At 37.9% G+C, this 21,156-nt stretch overlaps 3 protein-coding genes and 1 non-coding gene across 4 annotated transcripts in view; 3 read left to right on the top strand and 1 right to left on the bottom strand.

The window, feature by feature from the left end:
* The window catches only part of mblac1 (metallo-beta-lactamase domain containing 1), a 2,608-nt gene extending 1,083 nt beyond the window's left edge, over window positions 1-1,525 (top strand). Inside the window, exon 2 of the mRNA XM_034210583.1 lies at window positions 726-1,525. Coding sequence (XP_034066474.1) covers window positions 726-965 — 240 coding nt within the window. The 3' untranslated portion in view covers window positions 966-1,525. The remainder of the gene's footprint in view (window positions 1-725) is intronic.
* A 6,375-nt stretch (window positions 1,526-7,900) lies between these two features.
* On the top strand, window positions 7,901-14,068 carry zgc:172079 (uncharacterized protein LOC563398 homolog). Its single transcript, XM_034210591.1, has 5 exons — window positions 7,901-9,692; window positions 10,838-10,903; window positions 11,688-11,839; window positions 11,925-12,111; window positions 13,730-14,068. The coding sequence occupies exons 1-5, from the start codon at window positions 9,501-9,503 to the stop codon at window positions 13,730-13,732; spliced, it is 600 nt and encodes a 199-aa protein (XP_034066482.1). The 5' UTR covers window positions 7,901-9,500; the 3' UTR covers window positions 13,733-14,068.
* A 495-nt stretch (window positions 14,069-14,563) lies between these two features.
* On the bottom strand, window positions 14,564-14,635 carry trnaw-cca. Its single transcript has one exon. It is a non-coding gene; the product is annotated as a tRNA-Trp (tRNA).
* A 1,658-nt stretch (window positions 14,636-16,293) lies between these two features.
* LOC117542750 (lysophosphatidic acid receptor 6) lies at window positions 16,294-19,770 on the top strand. The gene is made up of 2 exons (XM_034210584.1): window positions 16,294-16,365; window positions 17,562-19,770. Exon 2 carries the CDS (start codon window positions 17,568-17,570, stop codon window positions 18,504-18,506), a length of 939 nt encoding a protein of 312 aa, XP_034066475.1. The 5' UTR covers window positions 16,294-16,365; window positions 17,562-17,567; the 3' UTR covers window positions 18,507-19,770.
* The last annotated feature ends 1,386 nt before the right edge of the window (window positions 19,771-21,156 follow it).

Raw genomic sequence — 21,156 nt, 5'->3', positions numbered from 1 at the left:
CAGTTGAATAAAAAAAAATGCCTGGCAAATTTAATAAAGTAAAAGTATAAAGTAGCATAACATGAAGATACTCAAGTGAAGTTCAAAATTGTACTTAAGTACATGTACTTAGTTACATTGCAACACTGGTTGTCAGGTATCTTAATAAAATTCAATTCATACAGTATGTACAACAGTCAAAAACGAGTTAAATGTTGGCAGCAACAGTGAATTTGTGAATGTATGGTGTGAACTTGACTAAAATGTTAATGGATTTCTTTGACTCAGAGAGACCAACATGACCGAGGTTTTCAAAATAAGAGTTTCTATAAATACAAAAGAAGAGACTGCCTAAAACTAACATGACTTAATCTGAAAATACCTGATAAAATGAACCATACAGTACACATCAAGGATATTCTGCTTATTATTTACACATAATATGTTTTAAACATAAATAGACATACACCTAAAACAATGTCAATAAAGTTAAAACATATAGAATAATCTACTATGCACATATATAAATATATTTATAATACTATTATAAAGTGTTTAAACATGTATATAAACAACAATGACATTTAAAGACAGTAATACAATGCAATGGAGCTGGAATAAATATGTGTTGATTCATGTAATAGGTGCTTTGATTTATATTTGAAAATTGATCAAAGAGAAGAGTCAAACTGTGAGCTGTTGTCCTGTATGTTTCCCCTCCCTGACGGTGCCTCCTCTCTCCTCAGGTGTGTGTAGTTCCCAGTCCAGGCCACACGGAGCAGCACGTCAGCGTCCAGGTGACGGGAACCTCGGCAGGCACAGTGCTGGTTGCAGGGGACTTATTTGAGTGCTGCACAGACGAGGACAGCTGGCGGGACCTGAGCGTGAACACTGCAGTGCAGGAGGTCAGTCGGCAGAAGGCGCTACAGACCGCTGATGTCATCATACCGGGACACGGACTCCCTTTCAGAGTCCTCAGGAACTGAGGAGTCAACCCTGGTGCTCCACAGACCTTTATCACAGCAACATTTTGACTCATAGAAGAAAAACAATATCCTTTTTTAAAGCAAAGGAGATAATTACCTCCCACAATTTTAAGTTACGTACTATTTGTCCGTTCCTGGAAAAATAATCAGCTTTTTATTACACATCAACAGCCTGTAAACTGTAAACATCTCCGTACATGTATAGATATCATCTCAGATATTGGTACAACATTGATTATTACATTGACAACAAATATATTTGACTATGAAAATATTTGACTATAAATATATTTATTGGTTGCCTGCAACTCGACTCTTTCTCCTTCATCAAAAGAGGGATAATACCAAATAAATAAATACATTTTACTACTGTCCTTCACTTCTACAGCATCATACACACTGCATTTAAACCAAAGACTCACCAAAAACACAAGAATGGATTTTATCAAATTATTTTCCCAAATTATTTGGAGGTATTTTAGTTTATAGACATAAATTCGACAACAAACTAAGTAAATGTTAATACTAACATTGAATATTGATTAAAATGAATACTAAACCATGGTTTTTTCTTGAAATGTTGTAACATTTATGTCCAAAAAAGGACACATCTAAGCTAATCTTTCCTAACACAAAAATGTACACATTGTTCTTAAACATTACTGATGAAGTGAAGAACAACAGTCTGGGGTGCTCAAACATTTAGGGTTTCCCATTAATGTACCGGGCGCTACAGTTGAATTTTCTACTTCAACACTCCCCACACGCACATACACAGTACACCCGCGACTGTTACAATGAAGGCTCGATAATCAGCTCATAGAGGAGCAAGATTTTTTTTTTATATTGAAATTAAATGCATCAATCTGGTGCACTTTGAGAGCAAAATTAAGAGATCTATGGATACCTCTCAACACCCATATGAAACAACTGTAAACCGATTTTCAATTTCTTTATGCATATTTTACAAATCACTCCCCTTTTAAACTGTATTCTTGTTTTACTGTCACATAGTATTTCATACCTGTTTTTCATTTATGCTCTTTTTTTTTATAGCTATAATGATCATATGTGTGCCTCAGAAATACTTATTTACATAAATCGTGACCAAACCGTTTTGAGACCCACTGAGATAACTTATAGACACAATTTATTAACTATCTAAACACTGAGAGTCCTTTACTTCACCTGAGCTGAGGTTATCTGAGCCTCTCAGTCTGACAGGAGAGAGTTCTCCCTCCACCTTAGCCGCGTTCACACCGCAGTACTTTTCCCACTTTAGTTCCGATATAGTTCCAAAATGTTGCGTTCACACCAAAAAGAGCCGGAACTAAAATTAGTTAATCAGAACCTTTTTTACCCCCTTTTCCGTCCCTGCTAGAGAGCAGGTACTTTCGTGGGAGAAAAAGGTTCCTATGTCTGATTGGCTGGGCGGAATGCAAACCACGCCCCGTAAAACTTCCAAAAAGTTTTGTGAAGCTGCCATTTTATTATCCTCGCATTAGCATTATTAGCATTAGCCCAGCGCAGAAACGCAGAGAGACTAATTTATGGCAACACAAAATAAAACATGGGAGCGGTGGAGATGAGTCGGTGTCGGCGTTCTGGAGATTTACTCGGAAGGCTGTGACTCCCAGCAGCTTCTACTGAAGCCAGTCCCCAACTCCGGGGACTTCCGGCCGGGGACTTTGGGAGGCAGTATAAGCCGTGAAGTTGTTTGCGGCCTGCCAGTAAACCCAAAGCAGAAGAAGAAGAAGTGATGTCAGTGGCTTCATTTGCCTAATCCTCCCCCAGGAATTTATTCCGGTGTGAACGCGTCTCTACTTGAGAGCTCTCATGAACTAAGTTCTCATGAACCTTTGTGGGAAAAGTACTGCGGTGTGAATGCGCCTCTTGTTGTTGAAAAAGCTCCTTATATCCATTAGCGTAGCTAGCTAGCACCAGATGCTAACCACATCGATCTCCAATACCGGTGCGCGCGCTCTCTCTCTCTCTCGCTCGCGCACACAAAATGGCTCGTATCACACACACAGAGAGCAGCATTTGAATGCAACACAGAGACCCAGAAGTACTTGTACTGTACTGTCGCATATTATTTTCGAATCAATCATTTTTCAAATTATGAATTTTACACATAAAAAAAAGAAAAGACACATACATGTCTTGGGGGTGCTTAGGGGGTGCTATGGCTATCCTAGGGGGTGCGTCAGCATTATGCTCTGACGTAATTGTTCATTTCTTTCACAATATTTCCTTTTTCTTTTATCTTTATTGATAACATATTAATCAATTAAGTTGAATGTAGGGCTGGGCGATTTTTTCGATTTTAACGATTAATTTGCATTTTTACTTTCCTACGGTTTGTGAAATGGCTGAACCGAAAAATCGCGATTTAAAAACATTTCTAGACTCCGCAGATTTGTTTTGCTTTAAGGGACTCCGTAGTAACTTACTCTCTCACTTTCCAGAACGCGCACAAAACTCAGCCACATTGCCTGTGACTACCCGATCTGCAGCTCTGTGTACACATATATCACTTAAATTATTCAATACATCCTTTGTACTGAAGTATTCAAGAGTAAATAAAGTTTAATATAAATGATTTGCTGTGGTCAATTGTTTTCATTGCATTTACAGACCCGTGTAAATCTCTGATACCACCCAATGAATGCATTGACTTGTTTGTAGAACCACGCTACACAAAACAGATAGCAACACCTATACAAACTATTTTTAAAAAAAAGGGGCTACTGTATATAAATATTTTTTTTTTCTCTAAAATATCAAAAATATCTTGCATTTTAGCCATGCCTCATTTCGCTCCATTTGCTTTTTCCAGCGCTGTTTTTGCAGGGGGCTGATTCTGTGAGCTGCAGCTGACCACGGCCCCCTGCAGGAGAGGGGAGCGTGCTCTGAGATCAGCTGCTGGGCGGTCTGTAGAGGGGGAGGAAAAGAGATCTCCGTCCTCCGTGTTTTATTCTTATCGAAGTAAGAAGAGAAGTAATGGGGCAGAAACCCTCCTTTTTACGCAGCGGTCCAGACATAGACATCAAACGGCGACACATATTCAGTTGGCAGTTACTTTGGCATTAGGGCAGGGATATCTAGACACTTCCCAAGGTCTGACATCATGAAGTGTGCTACTTTTAAAGCAACGATGTTTTCAAATCTGTAATCAAAAAGCTCCTCAAAAACACTATCGAAGCAGTTCCTGCCGTTGCTACGTTAGTTCAAACAGTAACAACGGACTACTTTTCTTAGCGGATGCTTGTCAATTTAAATCAATACATAAAACTATTTTTTAAGTCAATAAAATCATTTTCTAAATCCATAAAAGCATTTCAATTAATATTAGGAGTCATGTCGTTACTTTGTTGAGAATGTGGCCATGTAATAAGCGGGATAATGTGCACATTGCATATTGCATAATGTGCCTTCATGCCGATCTAGATCCCTCCGCAAAAAAAACGGCTCGTTCGCGGGCGAGAGCCGGCTCCCGTCGTTCACTTAAAAGAGCCTTGGTCTGGTTTGTTTAGAAAAAACAGAAAAAATCGAGGTTTAAATCGAAAATTGTCCATTAGTTAGAAAAAAATCGCGATTTTATTTTTAGGCCAAATCGCCCAGCCCTAGTTGAATGTAATCTAATCATACTAATTGAACACATATGCTGCCATAAGAACATTTAAGACACACACACACACACACACACACACACACACACACACACACACACACACACACACACACACACACACCACACACACACACACACACACACACACACACACACACACACACACACACACACACTCAGTAATAGTCAGAATATATTCTCAGCGTTTGACACGGTGAATAGACAAAGCTGAACACTTTCACTTACAACAACAATAATGATTCATTTTATTTCTAGTATTTCTAGTTTTATTGGTACACTCCAACTCCATTCAATTTAATATCTCAAATATTTCACACTATGTATCATACATTTTGCAATGTAATTGTTTGTAATTTGTAGTACTGTAATCTAGTAAATTAAATGAACCAATAATAATATAAGAATAATTAAAAGTATATAATATAATTTTAAAAAACATGTGAAAAATAAATATCTAAATACAGGGAAAAAAGTAATACAAAGAAATAATAATATTAATAATAATAATAAATGAATTACTTAAATGACAAGTAAATTAAATGAACCAATAATAATATAAGAATAACTAAATGTGTATAATATAATAAAAAAACAGGTCAAAAAGAAATATCTAAAAACACAAAAAAAAGTAATACAAAAAATATATAATATTATATTAATGATAAGGAGAGAGGAGTCTCTCCTGGAGAATTGTTCCAGAGGAATCCCTCCTATTTTCCCTCTTCCCTGCACATTATGACAACAGCGTGTTTTAGTGTGTTTGAGGCTGTAGTCATGCCGCGCGGGTGTAAAAATAACATCAGAGTGGTAGTACCAGGCACAAACAGGACGTATTTATGTAACATCACCATAAACTCACAATTACCTCAGAGACATCGGCAATAAAGGCTCATAAAGTTCAACCGTCACTCTGTATATCACCTTTTGTTGGCTGTCATTTAGGGAAACACCGCGTCTGATAAACCTCTGTAAAAGGAACTTTTCTAGAGATAAATGTAGAAGATACAACAGGAAGTAGATTTGTTGCTGTTCCTATCTGATGCATGAATTCTATATTACTAACGGACAGAATGGAGGCTCTGTGATTCAGATGGGTTGAGGTTAACTTAATAAAACAAGAATATTCATCTTTATTATTTAGATTAATGACCATAAGACCTTCGATAAGGTAATAAGCAACAATGAATCTAATCCTGAACGTCAGAGTCTGTTGATTATAAACGTATTTACTCTTTTATTGTGGGAAAAGTTCATTCAGGATCATTGAAATAATAATAATAATAGATTTAATTTGTTAGCGCTTTTACAGGTGCTCAAAGACGCTTTACATATATAGTGAAGAGAAAATAAAATAAAATAAAGGAACAACAAATAAATATATAGTTAAAGTTAAAGTCAAATAATACAAAAACAATCACACATTAAAAGCCAGATTGAAGAGGTGAGTTTTTGTAAGTTTAAATAGTCGTATGACGGAATAATCTCAGCTTTCTAGTGTTGCAGAGCTTTCAACTGCATGTCATGGTCTTTATCAGTGCAGTTGTCATGGAGATGTTTTAGCTCATTAGTCACAACTTGACCAAAATGTGGGGGTAAAATGTTAAAATATGGCGTTTTGTATCAGATGGAAATAAATGATTATTTTCATTATGTTAACAATTAATCAAAATGTCAGAAAATAGTGAAAATTCATCCAGCTTTCTCAAAATCCAAGGTGATATCTATACCTTTCGTAGCTTTTCTCATTACTCCAAACCCAAATATATTAAGTTTAAAGGGATCAAGGACAACAAAAAGCAGGACATATTAAGAACCTGAAAACAGCATTTTCTGCCATTTCTTCAACAAGTTTATTAGCAATTATTTTTCTGTCAATTGACTAATCCGTTAGTTATTTACTTATTTTACAATTTGTTTCCATCTATCTGCTCCTGTGAGCTGATTCTTGGTCCATGATCTTTGACGTCTAGATGTGAGTTTTGGGAACACCCGGGGGGAAAAAACGGTCACAGCATCGACTGGGTAGAGGATATGAGATTAAACCAAGGACAGAAACATAGATAAATATAGAACAGTGCTCATGATCACTGTCACTCCACACTTATCAATGAGTGTGCTCATCACTATCAACATGACTACACAGACTATGATTCATAATAACCTTCAATTCTACAGTAAAACGCCCAGCAAGCAATGGCCTCCGTGAGTCACTGAGACCTGGTGATGCTCACAGTTCAGATAGATTCAACGCTCAAACTCCATAGCTGTGTGTGTGTGCGTGCATGCGTGTGTGTGTCATCCCTGACATATGTTGTTTAAAGTCCATGTCAACACTCCCTACACCTACACATTTGAATGGTGCCATAATTCAATGATAAGGTAATCAGATAATAAACACACACACACACACACACACACACACACACACACACACACACACACACACACACACACACACACACACACACACACACACACACACACACACACACACTCATACCATGTATACATCACTTCAGGGGACATTACATTGACTTACATGCATTTCCTGGAGACTTATCCTAACCTTAACCATAACCAACACATGCCTAACCCTAACTCTTAACCTTACCCTTAACCCTAATCCTAAACCTAACCAAGTCTTCACCCTAAAATTAATGATTCCCCTCATGGGGACCTCCAATTTGTCCCCATAAGGGCGGCGAGTCACACACGTGACTGTGTAAACAGATGTAGGTCCCCACAAGTACAGTAATGCTAGACCACACATACACACACACACACACACACACACACACACACACACACACACACACACACACACACACACACACACACACACACACACACACACACACACACACACACACACACACACACACACACACACTAGAGCTTGTACACACTGAATGCTCTCTGTAATCAGTGTTCTGATCAGTTCAGTTCAGATATGTTAAGGTTAAAGGAAAATGATTGATTGTCGGCTGTTAGGAAGTACATGGAGTCACAGAAGAGAAGAAGAAGGGGGGGGTTCACATGGATCAGGATGACAGCATATCTGTTTGTCTTCCTCGTTTCCTGGTATCTCTCCACTTGGTAATCAAGCCAACACACGCAAAGTTACCATTTTTTTTTTTTAAAGGAATAACTTCATTTGCAATCAGAAATTAATGTAGATTTCAAAAATATTAATTGACCTGTTTATTTATTTTTTACTTTTTCCTGCATTTATCTGACAGCTCAAAATGCCAAACAATCTAATTCAATTATTTATCAGCAGAATAATCCATAATGAACATAATCATTATTTAATAGTTTAAAATGAGCTCCACCTATTCAACTACAAATGTGAAATACTAGTTTACATTAGTGCACGAGTGACAATAGTTAGTCACAGAGAACATGTTTCTACTTTTAATTATTAAAGTACATTTTTTATTTTATACTTAAATATTTAAAGTTAATATTTGTAATGCAGTACTTCAACAGTGTGGTTTTAGTCATTTGAACACACACTCAGACTCTGCAGGACAATGACTCAGTGTCTGGTGTGTGTTTATTAAAAGTGACTTGACAGTAAATCAAGTGAACGTCGTCAGAATAATGAGAGCTTCCTGACAAATATAAAAAATAATTATTAACAGAACAATAAGTCAACTATAATGTTAAAACTCTCAGGTATTATTGACTTCATCATGCGGTGGCCTTCGTCATTAGACCCCTCTCGGATCACAACCCAACACTAACATTAACATTTACAGTGAATGGTGAAATGCAAAACGGAGTACACGTTAATGCAGAAGTAATAATAATGAAGGAACAACATACAGTGTGTCAGAGTGAAACATTGACAGGTACATGGGCGGGGGGCAGTATAGTAAATCATCTCATGAAAGCAGAGCTAAGTGTATATAAGATGTATATGAACATGTTGTCTGTTACATAAATGAAATTGGTTGGTTTGAGGAGCTGTATTTTAATTTATCAGAAATTTTCCAATTAGAAATAAATAAAATGTAAACCAAGTTACACCCTAAAAGTGTGATTTGAAAAATATCAGAAAAACCACTAATTGTATTATGTTGAAGATAGCTCACAGAAAAAGTCATATTAAATAACTAAATAAATTAAAATATCAGAAAATATGACAGAAAATAAAATGTCAAAAATATCGGACAAAACATTTCATAATGCATAATAAATAATAAAGAAATAAACAAAACATTTCTGAAAGTATAGTATGTCTAAATGTTTCTTTTTCTTTTTCGTACACCTCTTAAAAGTGTTATTTTGTGTTATATTTCACACACTAATGCTTGACACGACTTTGTCTTGGTAATTGTCCATCAGTAGCAATACCAAGGTTCTTTGGAAGAAATGTATTTAATTATCAGATTTTGGAAATTGAGAATCAATTATCTAAGAAGATCAGATTTCCGTTTCTAACATGAACTGTTTTTACTTTATCCCTAGTCTTAACAAACCCTAAATGTAGATACCATTAATCAAAAGGAGTTTTTGCAGCCCCAATGCTCCCTAAAAAAGTACGTTAATCTGTTCTTTTCTATATTCTCTGCTTACTGTTATAAGGGTTGTGCTGTAGACCACAGCCTTGGCTTTTATGGCTCTCATGGAAACATGAAGAAAACCACACCCATGGCATAAAGTCTGGTCATAAAGAGTAATAATCAGGCTTATCTATTATAGCTCCGCCCTTTATACCCGCACCCTCCAAAACTCAAATATATTCAAACAACCCATTCCCAGTCTGTCACTTCTGAAGCCCAAAGCTGCACAAGAGGAGAGATTTTTGCTCCGAGGATCAGTTGGGATTTTAGACATTTTTACCTTTTTGAGCGCCCCCCACACCCGCAGACATCATGTGTACAGGAGCCTGTTCTAAGTTCATCGCCATCCCGCTCTACATCCTGGCTGCAGTGTCCATCATCTGCAACATCATGCTCTTCTTCCCTGGCTTTGAAACGCAGTATGCAGCCGCAGACCGGGAGGGGGAGGAGCGCATCACGGAGGAGGTCAAATACATGGCAGGCCTCATAGGAGGAGGAATCCTGGTGAGTACATTGATGTCAAAAATCCAAATTGTCCATAACAAAAATGATATGATTTGACTAATATTGTGTTTTTCGTTGGTCAAGTTTAGGCCACTAAAACTAAGGAAAGCCTCACATCAAGCCAATGATGTAGTGTATATGACCTCAAGCAATTAAAGACATAGCCAAGGTCAAACAAACACAACATTGACCACTTTCTTACATTTAAACAAAGAGCACCGAAATAAATAATGCAATAGTTTTGGTAACACGCGGGATCTAAATGTGCATCACATTTTTACAGGCTCGATTCAGTTAAAGGGGCGCATCAGAACAAAACCCTGATGATGTCATGGTGATGTCATCAGGGTTGTCTCATCCTGGACATGGAGAACATGTAACAGTGAGCCCTTGTTACAAACTCACACCAAAATAGGAAATGGATGCCGCATACCCCAAGATGGCGCGGACGCCACAAAATGTCCTAGCTTCCGGGTTTACCTCCTGGTTTCCCTGCTCTCCGGAAAGTGTTTCTGCTTTGACTGTTGACTTACATTGTCATAATCTCACAGAATTTTAAATGATTTACGGGTTGGATTCAATATAAAAATCATAAAAGAGTTGTAATTCATCTTTCGTTTTCCTGTCGACAATTTTACAAACAATTATTTTGTTAAATCGGGAAAATGCTTTTTGGCCTGCAGGGGACTTTTTTACTGCAATACCGCAAGTGGCCACTGTGAAAAAGTCATGCTGAGCGGCGCGGCTAATCCATTTGAGAGTTGTTTTGCATTGTGGGAATTGTAGGATCCCCTCTTTTTCCGAAATGGTCCATACTTTTGACTTAAAGTGAGGATATCTCAGCCTCTGCTGCTCTGATGTTGCAAATTCATTTTGTAATCTAAATCTGGCTTGGGACCTAACCTTATAGAAACAAAATACAAAATTGAGTGCCTCTTTAAAGTCAGTTCAGTTCGCAGCGGCTTAGTGCTCCTGTTTTTTCGCTTTTACATTTTTTTATATTTACTGTATTTAGGTCTGTTGTCCAGATCTAATGCACAATTTACTTAGGAAACATTTCTTTCCTTCACAATCTTCCTTCAGTAATAATGTTGTTTGACCCTGTTTATGTTTCTGTCAATTAAATATGCCTTCTGTTCTATCAGGTCCTCGTTCCTGCCATCCACACTCACCTGACCAGCGCTAAGAACTGCTGTGCCAACCGCTGTGGGGTAAGTGTGCATTAAGTGGACGCTGTCTGAAACGTTATCTTATCTATCTGTTTGTACCTCTCATCGTGGATAAATTACTGTTACATAAACTGGAACATCCCAATCTTAAAAAGCAGTATTATTAAACTTTTCGGCATATATTTTCAGATAAAACCACAATTTGTTAACCATCTGTGCTAGAACTCTGTCCTCTGGTGTTCAGAAAACACAGCTTCTCCCCTCTTTCCCCAGAAACTTGTCAAATGTGCATTTATTATGGTGTGAGGTTCAGAACCGAGACGGACTATCTATCTAAAGCAAGTCCCTGGAATTTGATTTTTACAGTAGTGAAATAAATCCAAACCAGTGTCTTATATATTTATTCGGAAATGTCAAGTTCAGTTTATTTTTGTTGTTTCAACCTGAAAAAAATCCAATGCAAACATAACAATTGATCAGAGTCATTAATATTAAAATAGTGAAATACCATAGCAATGTTTTAATTATTATTATTAAGTTGTTCCCTTAAAATGAATGAAAGCTACAAATATTAATTTTTTATATTCCCAAAAACTGACATACACCCCCCTTTTTTTATATTGTTGTTTGAGTGTCAAGACTATTCCACAAGTTACCTCCTTTGACTGTTAGACATTTTTGTTTTTCATTGTTATTATCTTTTTTTTGCAACATGCAAGTAATGAATCATACCTGACTGAAAAAACTGGGGTCAACAATGTGAAATCATCTCCTACAAAACGTGCTTCAGTGTCCACTTCCTGACTCCACTGTGTGCTCCATGCAGATGTTCCTGTCCATTGGTTTTGCAGCAGCTGGTGCGGTGGGGGCCATTTACAGTCTGAGTGTGGCTGCCCTGGGCCTATCTAATGGGCCAACATGCCGTTGGAGCAATCTTCAATACCCCAATTCTCAATGGGGGACACCCTTCGCCAGCAGGTACAGGCAGTCTTTATGGCCATACATAATGTAGTTTAATGTACCATTTTCTTGTATTTACCTTTTCTAATTGTTATCCTCTCAGTAACGGGAGCTACCTGGGTGATAAAGCAATGTGGGACTGGTGCAAAGAACCAGAGAATGTGGTTGAATTCAACGTGGGACTGTTCTCCACTCTGCTGGTGGCGGCCTGCTTCGAGCTCGCCCTCTGTCTCATCCAGATGGTCAACGGACTCTTTGGATGTCTCTGTGGCACCTGCGGCGGCAAGGAAGTGAGAGCATAGCACACTACAGGGTTCAGCATGATAACTAGACTATAAGATCAATATATTTCTACTGGTTCTGAAAGACAAGGCCAAAACCTTCTCCCAGCCTGGTCTGTATTCGAACGCATTTACTAAGAACTTGGTGTCCTAGTAGATGCGTCCAAATGAAAAATAGAGCACATATAATACATATTTATTTAAGAAGCTTAGCTTTTGGTTTCTCTAACAGACTTTCAGTTGTGCTGCGTTATTTTTTAAAGATCCTTACACACCAAACTGACACCAAAGAACACCAAAGAACACCAAAGAACACGTCCCGACGGAACGTCGCCTCACGTCTCCTGCGTGTTGGCCATGTTTCGCACTGGAACACACCGCAAAGACTTCAGCCGACGGCCAAGTAGCACATACGAACTGCACATGCGTGAGTGGCAATAACTCTCCTTACCAGCAGGCGGCGGTAGTGTGTATTCCTCATTCAAAAGAGGCAACAACCGGAAGACAGGGTGTTTCTCAATCTCGAGTACGCTTGCCTTCCGAGCGTCTTGCTTCAGAAGCGAGGCAAGAATACTTCCTGGCATTCGGAAAACAAAGAGTGGAACAGGCTAGCAAGTGTGCAGGTGTGCGTCATATGAGAGGCCCCGCCTTACATTTTCTGCCACAGATTTGGGGAAATTGGTCCGTGCTCAAAGCATTGTGGGGATTTTAAGACCGCGGAGTCTACACATGTGCAGCCTCGAAATAAGAAGAACAGAGAGAGAAGAAGAACAGACTGCGTGATATAAACAAACAACAAATAGCGTGTGCTCACGGGGCTTTCCCGAACCTGTGTCGAGAGCTGGAGTTAAATGAAATCTCAGATTTGCCTTCTTAATAGTTTGTTTGGGTCCCTCACTTCCGTTTCGCTTCTCATGCACTGATTCGCTAGCTGAACAGCCAATCAGAGTGATTTCTTTGGCCGACAGCCTCCCGATTCAACATGTCGAATCGGCGGCGGAAGGTGTCGGCACGGCCGAAAAGACACAACGGTGCAATACACACCAAGGCACACCAATCTGAGTAGGGCGACACAACGCTCATCGACGGCCCGACATCTATCGACATCTATCGACGCTGAAAATTGGCTTGGTGTGTAAGGACCTTAAGGCATGCCAAAACGTTTATAAAATACACTGAAACAATTTTAACGACTCTAATGAAGTGTATTTTGTGAACACATTACACATATTGTATTCAGTTAGTTGAAATCAAAAATATTGATGATTTAAACAGAATATTATTGCTTTCAACTAACCTAATATAATTTTGTGTAATCTGTTGACAAAAAAAATATTGTCAACGTCTTCTCGTGGTTGTGATTTGGCACAATATTTCTTTATTTTACAAGACCTAACTTAGACAAGACGTTCTGAAATCCCAAAACACAACGCTGTTTCAAAATGTGGTTTCTATTTATAAATTCTGTTTCATTTATAACCCCAATTATTATCGCTCTCCACCATTCCTCTTTCAGATATAATACAATTAGATTATCCCCTTACTTTAGCGTCTGACTGTATATTAATGCTTTTTTTTAAACTCCAGATGTCAAAACTAACCCTGTCTTTCTGCCTTCTCTCCACAGTAAGCTTACTGTGACACACCACGACACACCATGAAGAACACACACCTCTTGAAGAATAAATGACAGGGATAATCATCACATTCATCAACTCAATTCATCACCACTATCATAACCTACTGTATCATGGGGGGGGGTTGAGATAGGAGTTGAATGTCCAAATCCTCATTATTCTTATTACTAATTCTTCAAAAGGAATGACTGGGATGATCAATAAATATTTCTTCTGTACCTATTTTATTATTCTCATATTATACTGATTGTAGATGGAAAAACTGATGTGTGCTATATTTGTATCTGTACAATTGTACGTTTTAAAATATTTTGTAATAAAGCTTTGAACATAAGATAAAAAGGAGGTACTTCAGGTTTTCTAGTAAGCTAAACCTAGATTAACTGTGTCTTGCTGTGTTTGCATTTGATTATCACTTTACAATGAACAAAATTGATATTTTATCAAATATTTTCCATTGTTACAGATTAACTTTAAATGTCCTAAAATAAAAAAGATTTTACTTACTTTGACACTCATATCAAAACATGTTTACTATTGATATACACACTTGGAAAAACGACTGTATCTAAAGTGATATATATTGCTAAGTCTCCTTATAGTTTGAGCACTGCTTCCGAAACAAATAGGAATTCAGTATTATTAATTCAGATATGAGCTTGGGGATAAGAAAAGTAGCCTATTGTTGCAGGCATTGATTAGTCTCATGACCAACTCATTTGCTCCTTGAACATGGGACGTACTTTGTACTGTTTGTTGACACCATGCGTTACTAACTAAACGGTGTTTCGTAAGAATCAATGAACGCCTTTCTTTAAAAAAATTGACCCCGACGTGATTTGAACACGCAACCTTCTGATCTGGAGTCAGACGCGCTACCGTTGCGCCACGAGGTCTACAACTAGATCTATCTGAATATTTTGTTTATCAATCTTGCCTGCCGTCCATCATTTACGTCAGGGAAACGATTCACTTTTTAGTGAATAAGCGCTACATACGATGTCAAACTGTTTTTCTACTGTATAACGTTACAGTAGAAACTATATTTTTAGTGATACAGTAGATGAACGGTATTTTATTCTCCACTAGATGGCCCTGTTTGACAAAATATAATTGATCAAATCACACTGTCATTAATGTTTATGTCTATTTATTAAAATGTTCCAACAGCTCCAGGTAATATAAGTGTGTCAATCAGTGTTTATGGACTATGCATTATGTTAGGATGACCATTATTGTTTTTATGATGATCATAGTGTTACCCAGAAAAATGAAAGGTTTTATAATTTTTTCTAAAATCGATATAGTGTTATTTATTATTACATATCACTTTTGGTGGATATCTGGTTAATATTTTTTTTACAGAAAGCAGGCCCACATTACATTACATTTACATGAAATGTCAAGTGGGAGAAGTACTCAGATCTTGTACTTTAGTAAAAGTAGAAGTACCAGTGAGTAGGAATACTCTAAAAGTACTGTAATCAATATGCTACTCAAGTAAAAGTACACAATTATTGGCATAGAAATATACTTAAAGTACCAAAAGTAAAAGTACTCATTATGCAGATTTCAGAATAATATATATGATATGTTTTATAATGATTGATCATGAAAGTGTTCTCAAAGCTGGTAAAGGTGCAGCTAGTTTGAATGACTTTGTATACTGCAGGGTAGCTTGTGGATTTACTCCAGGTGGAACTAAAGTCTGATTTAACACTTGATTATATTTCACATCATTCATCCAGATCTGTAAAGTAACTAAAGGTATTAAATAAATGTGGGGAAGTAGAAGTACAAAGTAGCAAAACATTTAAGTAGGCAAGTAATATAGTGGAGTAAAAGTACGCCATTTACCTCTAAATTGTAGTGAAATAGAAGTACAAAGTAGCAAAAGATTGAAATACTCAAGTAAAGTACAAGTATCTGAAAAGTGTACTATAAGTACAGTAATTGAATACTTTTACTTCGACACTTTACACCACTGGAAATACTCAAAATTACTTTAAACAAATGTTACCTCTTAAAAGCATTTGCATGCTTATACATTTAATTAGATAACTGACTCCCTCTCTCACGTTGCCTACCAGGCAACGTGTTGGCTGCAATTCTTCTCATTTTTTAAAGACAGAGGATGTGTTCTGTTGGTTAAACCCCATGTGTGTAGATACACATGGAAATGTAGGCCTTAGTGTCATTTCCCCCACAGAGGAAAAATTGTACTCAAGAAGGCAGTATTCTGTGTGTTTTCTCAGTGTCCTCTCGTAATGTTATATTATTTTAACAAATAATCAGGTGGTGTAGACACTGTTTAGGCTCAATGTGGTTCTGGTCTATTAATGTTGTTATATTTCCGTTTGGACTGGATATGGCCAATAAATCAATGTTAATTTAAAAGACAGGAAAATACAATATACAAAATGTGGACATATCCAAAATATATCTGAAGTAAGTATGTAGAGTAGGCCGACTTAGAAACTAACAAAGAGCGAGACAGCGCAAGCGAGATCTTAAGATTGGTCAACTTCCTGTGCTCCACACAGTGTCACCAGTGTGTCAGTATGCTGATCTGAAACTCACACACTCCTCTGCATCTGAATCGACTTCTCTTTTGATCATCAAACAGGTATTGTCACACTTTTACTCATTTCTTCACATACTATAAAATATACTGTACTTCATGTGTCATTCAAAATGCGGCATCTTTCAATTAGACAACAGAAAAAAGCTGATTGAGTCATATTATAAGAGTCATATACTAGGTGGAAGTATTGGTTGCAAATAAAGACAAACAAAAAGCATTCGTTCTTACTTTGTACACTTATCTATTAACCATATGTTGTACTTACCACCATGTACGCTCAAAGGATTGAACAACCAAGACATTTATTACAACCAAACAGATTTTTGTTTTATTGTCAATAAATAAATGAAAAGATATTTCCCAGTGATTCTTCCAGGAGTGACGGTGTAGAAAATCTGTGAAATTGATATTGATTGGAGAAAAAGACAAATGAAATCAGCAGAAAGAGCAGCAGGTTAAAACAAAAGCTGAATATGTGTTGGTTTATGAGGGGAACTAACTTTAGAGGGAACATACGCAGTCTAATTAAAAGCACAGAAGAAGCTGAAAGGCTTTGCTGCGTCCGCCACAGAGCCGGCAGGTAAGCAATTTGACCAAAGCATGTCACTAAAACAGCTCTTATAGTCATACTAAAGTAGGCCTTTGATGTTGTTAAAGACACAATAATATATATTGAAAGAAAATGATACGGAAATGGGAAAGGGTTGATGGACCTGTTGAAATGTATCGCCTGAATCTGCAGTTCTGCTCGGCTTTACAGCGCTTTACACTGAGAACAAATACCAACTAAAGAGTTGGTAGGGACCAACAACTGAGCTAAAAATGATGAACATAGGACTAACGTTTATCATGTCCACGTAAACACGACTCCAGATAATGCCAGAATTGAAACTTGAATTTCCAAAAAACCTCAAAAGTTAGAAAACCAAAAAGTGATGTATACATATTAATTGACATTATCTCTTCTACTCTACGGCTTCTTAAGTCATAGATATACTGTAGTGTCCAAATCCACATTTTGTTTGCTTTTTCTGTTACTAAATGCACGTCGTGTGGATATAAATATTGTACAAAAGGTGGGGTTTGATTTGTTTTTATACCAATAGTATGGGACCAAAGTTGTATTAGCTCAACCATGCACCTTGACCTCCTTCTAAAGATGTGTCTTTGTTGCTTAGAGAATGTCAAAAACAACTTAGACTGTTTCTAACCACTGGTTTTCCTCTTGTGTGAATTAGGTCACCATGTCCCCCAACGTGGCCTACAACAACAGCTGTGCGGAACACATCAGCATCTTCTCCGTGTGCATGTACTCCTTCATCTCCACCGTTGGCCTGGTCTTTAATATCCTAGCACTGGTGTTTTTCTTCAGCCAAACCAAATCCAGATCTCAAACGATAGTCTACATGACTCACCTGGCCATAGCAGACATTCTGCTCATCCTCACATTGCCCATGAGGATCTACTACCATCTGGGATCTACCCTTGATCAGCGGATCTGTGAAGTCCTCGGTTTGGTCCTCAAGGCCAACATGTATGGAAGCATCTTTCTCCTCACTTGCATTTGCTTCGACCGCTGCATGGCCGTCAGCTTCCCTATGTCGTCTCGAGTCCAGGCAGGGAGAAAGAAAGTTCCGTGGATTTGTCTCGGGATATGGATGCTCACCTTTGGAGCCAGCCTGCCCATCTATCTTACCAAGCGCAATTATGTTAACAACACGGAATGTTTCGACAGCCTTCCTGTTTACGCTACAAACCCGGTGGTGGTTTTTCCAACCCTGATTGTGGGGTTTGGGATCCCACTGGTCATCATGTTGATCTGCTCATGGGGTTTGGTCCGTGCTGTCCAACGTAGCTCTGTGGCTCAGACCAACTTAGTGGACAGCGGGAAAATCCAGAGGATGATTGCCACCAGCCTCCTCATTTTCCTGCTCAGCTTCCTCCCTTATCATACCATCCTGGCCGTCCTCTCTCTGTATAAAGAAGATATATCCTGCCCCATGCGTACTGCATACCGCTACAGCCTGATGATGGCGTGTCTCAACACAGTGCTGGATCCTGTTGCGTACTATTTCACCACGGACACCTTCAAGAAGAACGTGGACATGGGCACTGTTCGGAGGATGTTTCTGTTGAATAGTCAAAGTTCCGATGTGAACAGGAGCAGGATGCCCAACAGCTAAAGGACTCAACAGACACACTGAAAAACAGAAACGTTGACATTAATGAATGTATTATATCAACAGATTTCACATACAGTAACTGAATTAGGTTGGTTGAATCTAATATATTTTTTAACTTAATATTATTGCTTTTTACTAACCTAAATAATGACGTGTGACACAATACATTTAATTAAAGTCAACCTTTACATTTTTTGAAGTGCATGCAACATATCAAATCTGATGTTTAACCTAACAATGAGGACATTTTGGGATCATTTCTATAATGTAAACCCCAGAGAATGACAATGTATGTAAGTCCCTTAAGTATTTCACCCTGTCCCTTTATTGCTTGTGTTTTATACATCATGGAGCATTATTTATGCATATTTTTAAGGTTATCAAATAAATACTATGCTATCTATCAGTGAGTATGGATAACTGAACTTAAATAAAATGAATAATTATAAAAGGATAGACATTTTTTATGATAGATGCAATATGAAATAGCTAATATGAGATGTATAAAAAACCTCTTTAATTTCTGCATTAAATAAGATCAAGTGCAAGGTGTTAAAAAAAACTTATGTGAAAAGATAAGAGAAACAGTAAGTGCGACTTCTTGTCTGTGGTGGTCTTCTGGTTTTTTAATTTAAAAACATTAAAAAAAAACTGCATTCAGTTCCACCGGGAGCAGGACAAAGTGACATATATATATTACAGGCAAACAAGTCCAAGTCACCGAAAGATTTTTAATTTTTAGAACAGCTATGGAAGGACATAATTGACCTAAACACACAAAGCACAACAACTTTCTCATTCTTGTCATTTCATACTAATAATGAATCACCGAAACCACTCTGTATTTTTGTGAAATGAAGGCAGGAGGAAGTAGACATGCTTATCTTTGGTTGACATTGGTAAAAGATACATTATAAGATGTTGAGCTTGTAGGCCTACTGTATGACGTCATAATCACTGTTGTTGTTCAGATCATGATGATATTAATGATTTGGTTTCATGTGTACATTTATCTGCATAATTCTGAGAGCTCCATAGGCCATAGGCCGTGGGTGGCAACAGAAGTGAAGCATTGCGTGAGTGAAGGACAGGAACAGTCCTCGACTCTCTGCAGCAAACCCTACCTTCTGCTTTTTTTTGTGCACGATTCTGAGAGGCAGAGGTTGTATGGAGAAGCAGAGGCATGTGTTCATGTCTGTGGTTTCCTGTTTGTGTTGTATGCTTGTGTATCCGAGAACCCTAAAATAAAGTCACATATAATCCGTGGAGCCGTTACGTTACGTCCACAGAGCCGTTACGTTCCTCACACACACACACACAATCTTTTCTCAGCTGCAGCTCTGCCGATTTCTCCTCCCTAAGACGGCGGGACGCGGCCAGGCTGTGAGTCGGTGTGTGAGCACACACACAAACTCCCAGCTAGGCTGCGGGTGTGTGTGTGTGTTCGGGCTGGTTTCGGGCTGGGTTTCGCTGTCTCGCAGACGGCCACTGGGCTCATAGCAGGAGCTCCAACAAGCCGTGTAGATGCTGTATGAGAAACCAATGTGAGTTTGGAACATTGAACAATATAAATCTATTTTAGTATACCTCAACAATGGAATTATGATCAGTTGAAATCAGGGCCGTATCCAGGATTTCCTAAATACCGAGGTCCAAACATGCTAGGGGAATTCGGGGATACCCCCCGAGATTTTTGGGATTTTCATGATCTAGTTATGGTGCTTTTTAAGTCCTATGGGGAGTCACAAATTGGATAATATATCGATTTCAAACCATGTCAGTGGGCTGACAATGTCAGCATCAATTATTTTGAAAGTGTAATACATAATAAGAATCAGTTGATTGTTACTATTAATGATCTGGACATGCAGAAGAGGCTAAAATGATCACAAAACATTGTCAACATCAGTGGCGAGCCGTGACTTGTATACCTAGGCCCTCTGACCCCCACCCCTTCCCTCGAGTTATTACGTCACAGCGTATACGTATACTTCAGCGGAATATCAAAAACAACGGCCCGGGGTGCAAAACGCATCAATAAAAGCGACCCTCTACCACACAAAACAACACCTGTAAATAACCCTATTTGTGTTCTTTGAAATTGAAAAGGATATTGCATTGTGTTTGTTACTTTCGTTGCAGTTGTATATCTTAAGTGTAATTTGGCATGCTTTTATTTTGAAGGCGAGTTAACGCTGTTGACAGGAAGTTGTTGTTGCTATGGAAACAAGAAACGTTTCACAGCGGGCAGAACTTGTCATAAAGTCCGCGATAATAACACCCACCCATTTAGCGGGAAGATATGATTGGTCAATTGTACTGTCATTTGACATTACTCTCTCGTTCAGTTACTATAGCGGGGCCCTCTGTGAATTCATAGCTGGACCGCCTGGACGTCCAATCAGCTCCTCTCTTCACAGTAACTCGCAGAGACGAGCTTCTTTCATTTAACTCTTCACATTCCAACATAAACTGAATAGGCAGATTCGAAGGATTTATTTCTTTGGAAATGTTATTTTAAATACAATTAAATCAAGTTATTTTGGTAAAACTAATGAAAAATATAACTAAAAAAATATATTAAAAAATATATAATTTGTTTTAATGTTTTTAAATATTATTTTGTAGAATATCTTAGGCCCTCACAGAG

Source organism: Gymnodraco acuticeps, unplaced genomic scaffold (assembly GCF_902827175.1).
Source record: "Gymnodraco acuticeps unplaced genomic scaffold, fGymAcu1.1, whole genome shotgun sequence".
In the NCBI taxonomy this organism is placed as follows: Eukaryota; Metazoa; Chordata; class Actinopteri; order Perciformes; family Bathydraconidae; genus Gymnodraco; species Gymnodraco acuticeps.
The sequence above is the reverse complement of the archived record's forward strand: the minus strand, read 5'-3'. Positions and strand labels throughout refer to the sequence as shown.

Coding starts and splice junctions, on each gene's coding strand:
- zgc:172079 (XM_034210591.1), top strand. CDS start 9,501: ATGTGTACAGGAGCCTGTTCTAAGTTCATCGCCATCCCGCTCTACATC. Junction 9,693..10,837: donor TCATAGGAGGAGGAATCCTG/GTGAGTACATTG, acceptor CTGTTCTATCAG/GTCCTCGTTCCTGCCATCCA. Junction 10,904..11,687: donor GCTGTGCCAACCGCTGTGGG/GTAAGTGTGCAT, acceptor TGCTCCATGCAG/ATGTTCCTGTCCATTGGTTT.
- LOC117542750 (XM_034210584.1), top strand. CDS start 17,568: ATGTCCCCCAACGTGGCCTACAACAACAGCTGTGCGGAACACATCAGC.